Source organism: Carex rostrata, chromosome 28, assembly GCF_964058835.1.
Source record: "Carex rostrata chromosome 28, lpCarRost1.2, whole genome shotgun sequence".
NCBI classification, from domain to species: domain Eukaryota; kingdom Viridiplantae; phylum Streptophyta; class Magnoliopsida; order Poales; family Cyperaceae; genus Carex; species Carex rostrata.
Window position 1 is genome coordinate 7206834 of NC_135945.1, and position 7303 is coordinate 7214136.

General features: G+C 37.7%; 1 protein-coding gene across 1 annotated transcript; it reads left to right on the forward strand.

Annotated features, from left to right (window-relative positions):
* The first annotated feature begins 4670 nt into the window (after positions 1-4670).
* On the forward strand, positions 4671-6935 carry LOC144545707 (protein FAR1-RELATED SEQUENCE 5-like). The gene is made up of 2 exons (XM_078294255.1): positions 4671-6442; positions 6837-6935. Exons 1-2 carry the CDS (start codon positions 4694-4696, stop codon positions 6933-6935), a joined length of 1848 nt encoding a protein of 615 aa, XP_078150381.1. The 5' UTR covers positions 4671-4693.
* The last annotated feature ends 368 nt before the right edge of the window (positions 6936-7303 follow it).

Sequence of the window (7303 nt, forward strand, 5' to 3'; positions counted from 1 at the left end):
AAATGGTACCAGCGTTGAGCGTACCTGTTCGCTGACATGATTGAATAAGAGGCTGTGATAAAAAAAAATAAAAATAAAAATAAAAAAGTTATGGTTTAAATTCTGCTAACATGCAGGGAAATTTAAATTGTTAAATTCATACGTACGAAAACAGAAAGAGTATTTGGATTCTAACAAATTTAGAAAGATAGAGCTCAATGAGTCCGATCCAAATATTTCAATGGTTCAGATTCATAGATATATTTTATTTAAAAAAATAGATATTGATTGGAAAATTTGGAATTTAGATGCCACAGAAAATCAGTTAAAAGTGGATTGGTCTCAATGATGAAGATCCAAGTTGGTTTTTTTTTTTTTTAAGAAAAAAATTAGAGAAGGATCGGTCTCTACAGAATTAAAAAAAAAATTTAGTCAGATCCACTTATGAAATGTGACATACAAATTTTTCCTTTTTCACCGTTTAAATATAAATAAATATATATATATATATAGAGGTGGGCTACGGTGAGTTGCGAAGTAAAGCGACTATTTTACTTCACGCTCATATTTTTTGATTTTAAAGTTTAAAACATCGATCCGAACCGTTCATCTTGTTTTCCATATTGAAATGTGCTTGGAGACCAAATTTTACATTTTTGGAATTTTTTTACTATTTATTAAGCAATTTTGAAAGTCGCTGATCTGATGGTCCAGAAAATTTTACTGTTTTTTACTGTTCACAGCAAAACAGCAATTTTAAAAAATGCTTAATAAATAGTAAAAAAATTCCAAAAAATGTAAAATTTGGTCTCCAAACACATTTCAATATGGATTAAACATGTAACGGTTCGGATCGGTCGTTTGGACTTTCAAAATAAAAATACGGCGTGAAGTAGAAACGCGTTTTACTTCGCAACTCACGGTAGCCCTGATAAGCATAAATTATATACACATTTGATCTATATTTTGGCAAATTCTAACACCAAAATCTTGTATTTCAAATAAGAATTGATTAAAATATACCCAGAATCAAGTTACTGCGGTTGTTTGACTATTAAATGCAGGAAAAGGTGAAAAACTGAAGAAAATGACATCCAGTGCGGACGCACTCAGCACTTAGCCGTATTTCCAAGATCACAGCAAACCCAGGAATTTTTCCCGAGCGTAATGCGTCCGCACTCAGAAGCCAGTGCGGGTCAACCACCCGTACTCAATACTTAGCCGATTTTCTTGAGCTTCAGAACAACACAGCAATTTCACCAGTGCGGATGACGCACCCGCATCCATATCCAGTGCGGACGCACTGAGGAGATCTCGCAGGAATTTTCCCAAGTTAAATGAGGAAACTCAGAATCCAGTTTGGGTCAGCTATCCGCACTGAATCCAGTGCGGACGCACTGAATCCAGTGCGGACGCACTGGAGCCGCAGAAAGCCAAATTTACACAGTTTCAACACGGTTTCTATTTTTGGCACTTCATGGACGTGTTTGACAGCTAAATATGGACAAGACAACCTGAGAATTAATCCGAATATAGCCCCCACTCACCTCACAACTAGCCTCTTAATTGGGCATGGTCGTTGGCTATAAAAGAGGAGGTTCATTCATCTCTTCCCATCCATTATCTCATTCTCTCTCTCCACACACACAATACTTAGCGATAAATTATGATGTAAGAAAAGCTTTCAAGCAAGGAGAAGAAGGGTTTCCTGAGCAAGATTCGGCAAGATAGAGGTTCTTGATTCAATAAAGGGTGTAATCATTTCTTTATTTCATTTCTTCTTACTTTGCCAACTTTTTGTAATGGATCTCTCCATGAGGGAGTAGTTCTCTCTCTAGGAGTTTAGGTCAATGCATGAACTTGTTTAATTGTATCTTATTCGGTTATTTATTTTTGTTATGATTGTTTTATGGGATTTGATGTTAATTTCTGTGATTTATCATTTGTGTTAATTACATAGTTAGTACTTGAAATCGCAGTAGTCCCGTGTTGGATTCGAAAGAACCAATATTGCTAGGATGAGAGGAGAGTACCAAATTATGAATGCAAATACCCTAGGTTTGGATTAGGATCTAACCAATTTGTAATCTAAGCCGGAACTACAGAAATTAAGGTTAGGAATTTGGTGAAGAACCTAACCGTGAAGGCAAACCCTAATTAGGACATCTCAAATCGAATCGGGTATTAGTATGAAGGACTTAATCGTGAAATATCAATATTTGAGGAGATGAGAGACTAACAAGAGCATATGGTCTAGGTAGCTAGGATGAAGGACTTAATCGTGAAGTTCGAATTACTTAGACACGTTATTAATTCACGAAAGTGACCCTTAATAACATATTAGGTTAGAAACCTCATCAAATCATACATGAACTTAAACAAATACCGAATAGATAGAGTTAGCAAGGGATTGTAGACCGAATGCCCCTAGATCTTCTCATCTAGAAAGCAAACCAATCTTTCTTTCATTCATTTACTTTTATTGTTTAAAACTCTCAATTTGGGTATTGAACCCAAAACTAGGAATTGTTAGAACAAATCCCCCCCCATTTACTTTTATTGCACTTTACTTTATTATATTTTCTGTAATTTAATATTAAAGTTTAAACTAATTTTTATCGTACTCCCTGTGGTTCGACACCTCAAATACTACTTTGATAGAATTGTGCACTTGCAATTTAACTCAAACGCGTGTTAAAGGTTTAAAAGGTACATCGTATTGTACTGAAACTTTGTGCATACGCTTTTGCGCGCATCAAGCCCATCTCTCTCTCTCTCTCTCTATATATATATATATATATATATATATGGGATAGGCTATTATACATTGCAATGCACAGAGGGGTCTGTGCATTGCATTATCAGCCGTTGGATCGTTGTTAAGATTTGTGCAATGCTGATAGATCTGATTTTAAAATTTGTCGCTGGATTTTAAAATTTTCGGAAATGGAGGGTCCATTTCACAAACCCTTCCCACCCGGTCTCTTCTTTCTCTCTTGCGCGGAAAAGGAAAAGGCGACACCCTAGGCGATCCGGCGGCGATTTCTTCTTCCTCCACGCGACCTCACCCCAGCCCCGACCCTAGACACGGCAGAGAGCTCCGACCCCCATTTCGCAGATCCTTCCCTTCCCAGTTCCCACCCAGTCCCTCTTTCTCTCTTACGGCCCAAGCCAACCCTAGGCGATTTTGAAACCGCTCCTCTTCTGTCGGCGCCACCATCTCCCCGATCAGAGCCGACTGAGAGAGAGAGAGCGGCAACACCATCTCCCCGATCAGAGGCTACTGACCAGCCCAGCCCCGACCCTCCTCCCTCGGCGATTACCGGTAAACCGTCTTGTCCCTTTTTGTTACCTTGAAATATTAATTTCTGAAAATTTGTGTGTTAATTGCTCGTGGTTTAGGTCACGTTGTTGATATGAATTTCCATTTTTTAATTAGGACAAATCTGAGAGAGTATTGCTGATTCTCATGAACTCAAGAAAGTGAAAAAGCATACGAAGGTGCTGGTAAGATGAGGTGTCTCAGTGTGTAAATTGTGATGGTGCCGGTTCTCTGACTTATACCACCTGTCAAGGGAGCAGCATACAACCACGCTACCTTGATTGCAGGTAAAATAAATTGTTGTTTGCACACAATTAACCCCTTGGGAAGTATAAGTAAATCAGCAATACTCTCCTGTATGTATAGGTAAATCAAGTGATCTGTAATTTTTTTGTTGTTTTATAAAATTTGTTGTTTCATGGTAACCCTAGATTGAAACTAGAGATATGATCTTAACTGAATTTTAGTAATGTTGAATTTAGTTGTTGGATTTAGTAACTCCAGCACCCCCAAATTTAGTAATGCTGGATTTTAGTTGCTATAAAATTTGCTGCAATATTAATTAGTTGATCATTATTACTACATATTTGGTTGTTTGGTTGTCAGATTTATGCCTTAAAGGAGGGTAATTTAGTTATTATGATATGATCATAATATATGCATGCCTTGTAATATGCATCTATTATTTATTTATTTATTTAAGTTGTTTAATAGTATTGAAAACCATAGCAAACCGTTCTCCCCTGACTTGTACATTTTTTTTTTGTTGATCAGAATTTTACTATTATTGTGTTAGGATGTTAGCATGTGATGCCCCTGATAGTGTAGAGGTAGGCTCAAATGACCTTTATGACGATGGAGATGGAGATGAAAATAATCCGAGAATTCAGATGCAGGTAATTTTTGTTATTTTTCATTTTTAAAACATTTACAATTGCAACTTAAACAAGAATGTTAAGTGATTACGGTTTGCTTATTTGTAACAGTCAGATATCAACGATCCCTACATCCATTATTATGAAGCAATACAAGCGGATGAGCCTTTGTCAAATGATATAACTAAGCCGTATGTCGGTATGGAGTTCAATACACCTGAAGATGCATACACTTTCTACAACAACTAATAAGAATGGGTTGTCATCGGTTCGGTATGTTTGTTCCAAAGAAGGAAAATCAGGTTGGCATAAAAGAAAAGAGATGCGTATTGGATGCTCGACGGATGTTGCTGCACCTGAGAAAGAATATGGGATTACGAGGGTTGAATGCAAGGCCTCATTTAGAATTAGAAAAATGGCAAGTGAAAAATGGAAAGTGAGAGTTTTTTTGGAGGATCACAACCATGAGCTGATCACGAGCTCTTCGAAGATTCGAAATTTGCGATCCCATAAGCTCATGACGGCAGGTCAGAAGCACACCATCCGTAAATTGAGTGCTCAAAATGTGGGAACAACTCAAATTATGGAAATTATAGGTACCGAAAATGATGGTAAGGGGAATGTTCGGTTCAAGAAGAAAGATATAAGCAATCTGATAGCGGGAGATAATGCAAAGCTCATAGGGGTTGATGTTCATAATACTTTGATGTATTTCAAACAGAAGCAAGAGGATCCCGAGTTGTTTTATTCAGTATTGGCAGATGAGGATGGTGTTGTGAAGAATATTTTTTGGGTTGACGGTAGAGGAAGGAGAGCTTACAAAGAGTTTGGTGATGTTGTGACTTTTGACACCACCTATCAAACAAACAAGTACAACATGCCTTTCGCACCGTTCATTGGAGTCAACCACCACCGTCAATCCATCTTATTTGGCATGGCTCTTCTCAAATGCGAGATGGCAGACAACTTTTGTTGGTTGTTCAAAACCTTCTTAGAGGCAATGTACGACAAGCATCCTTCTGCCATTATTACCGACCAAGATCCTGCGATGAAGAAGGCAATTGAGTTGATTTTTCCAACAACTGTCCACAGATGCTGCCAGTGGCATATAATGAGAAAGGCAAGGGAACGCTTTGCGAAGCTGTACCATGAGAAGGCCGGTTTCGAGGATGAATTAAAGGCTACAATCATCCGTAGTAAGACGGTTTCAGATTTTGAGAAACGTTGGAAAGCTATGTGTGACACGTACAACGTGCACAATTCTAACTACATCAAGGTGATGTACAGAAATCGGGAGCAATGGGTGCCAGCCTATTTTCGAGACACTTTTATGGCCGACATGTCAACTACTCAGAGGAGTGAGAGTATGAATGCTCTTTTTAAGCTATTGGTAAACAACCACAAATCTATTTATCAATTCGTATTGCAGATTGAGAAGCTAATTGAGGGTATTTGGCAAAAGGAGAGTGATGAGGATATAAAAACCATCAATGAGGTGCAGCAACTATGGTCAAGATACAAAATAGAGGTCAAAGCACGCCAAGTTTATACACGGCAAATATTCTTGTTGTTCAAAGAGATGGTACAAGATAGTACACTTGGTGTTGTTCTCGAAGTTGAGAGAGGTGCCTCTTATAAGGTTAATATTTTCGAACATCCTGAAATTTATAATTATGTACCTGAGTCATACACGGTAAAAGTGGACAAGGAAAGGTGTAGGGTTTCTTGCGATTGCAAGGGGTATAATGCAAGTGGAATTCTTTGCCCACATGCAATAAAAGTAATGCAATACGTGGGTATAACAGATCTACCCGACCATTACATTTTGAGACGGTGGACTAAAGGGGTTAATGCAAGTGCCAAGAGACCCATTAGTGAGAGAAGTATGGATTCGGGAGAGTCGGCAGAGTTGCTGACATTGAGGAAAGCTTCTTTAAAATTAGATTGGATAGAGCTTACTGAACTAGGGGCTGTTAGTGCAGAGGCTTTTATTTGTATGAAGGAGATAATTGCAAGTGGAAAACAGAAATTGTTGTCGGTGCTAGATAAGCAAGCGCAAGGAGGTGCCAGCTTCTTTGAAAAAGCGCAGGGAGATGCCTCCTTTGAAGAAGCACATGCCAATCCCATATTTCATGATCCACGAGAGTCGCAATGTAAAGGTAGAAAGAAGATTTCGACACGAATGGTGCCTCCTTCTTTGAAGAAGCTCAGAACTTGTAGCATATGCGGCGAAAAAGAGGGCCACAACGCAAGAACTTGCCCAATGGTTCAATTCTATTTACATCTTTTTCCTTAATTTTAAGTTTTTTTTTTTAAAATGCATATTATGGAGCTCACTGTTTATCCTTATGCATAGTATAAATTGGTCCGTACTATGCAAGCACCAATTGCTCATTGTTTTCTTATGCATAGTATAAATTGGTAGATGCATATTAAATGCATAGTAAAAATTGAACCTTGAATAACTTGATAGATGCATATTAAATGCATAGTATAAAATTGGTCTGTACTATATATGCATAGTATAAAGTGGTACTACCAGTTTTGTAAAGGCAAACGAAAGGTTATTGCTTAGTATAAAGTACATAATGCATAGTATAAAGCACCAATTACATATTTTTTTAACTCAATTTTAATTCGTGAATTGCTCATTGTAATAGCTGAAAAAAAATGGAAAAGGCAAACGAAAGGCTAATGATGAGGAGAGTGGTGTTCAACATATGGAAGAGACAAACAAATCTGACGAAGAAGGCTTATGAAGAGACAAACGGTAAGCTGCTCAGCAATGGAGAGTGTCGTTGAGTTGTCTCTGATGGCACGCCACAATGCAGAAGCATCGGGTTGGGAATTTTGGGAATTGTTCTTTGTTATGTTAAGGTTTGCCGAGGGTATTTTGGGAATTGTTCTTTGTTAATGTTTGTTTGTTATGTTAAGGTTTGCTGAGGGTATTTTGTGGAATTGTTCTTTGTTATGTTAATGTTCTTTGTTAATGTTCTTTGTTATGTTAAGGTTTGCCGAGGGTATTTTGCCGAGTGTTCTTTGTTATGTTAAAGAGAGTTCTCAAACTGCAGTTTCTGTGCACTTTCTCATATTTCTCGAGTGTCATATGGAAAATTGAAAAAAAAAT

What these genes read in the sequence shown, in the direction of transcription:
- LOC144545707 (XM_078294255.1), top strand. Translation starts at nt 4,694, where the DNA reads ATGACGGCAGGTCAGAAGCACACCATCCGTAAATTGAGTGCTCAAAAT. An exon ending in ACGCAAGAACTTGCCCAATG is followed by an intron (nt 6,443 to 6,836) that starts GTTCAATTCTAT and finishes TCATTGTAATAG; the next exon opens with CTGAAAAAAAATGGAAAAGG.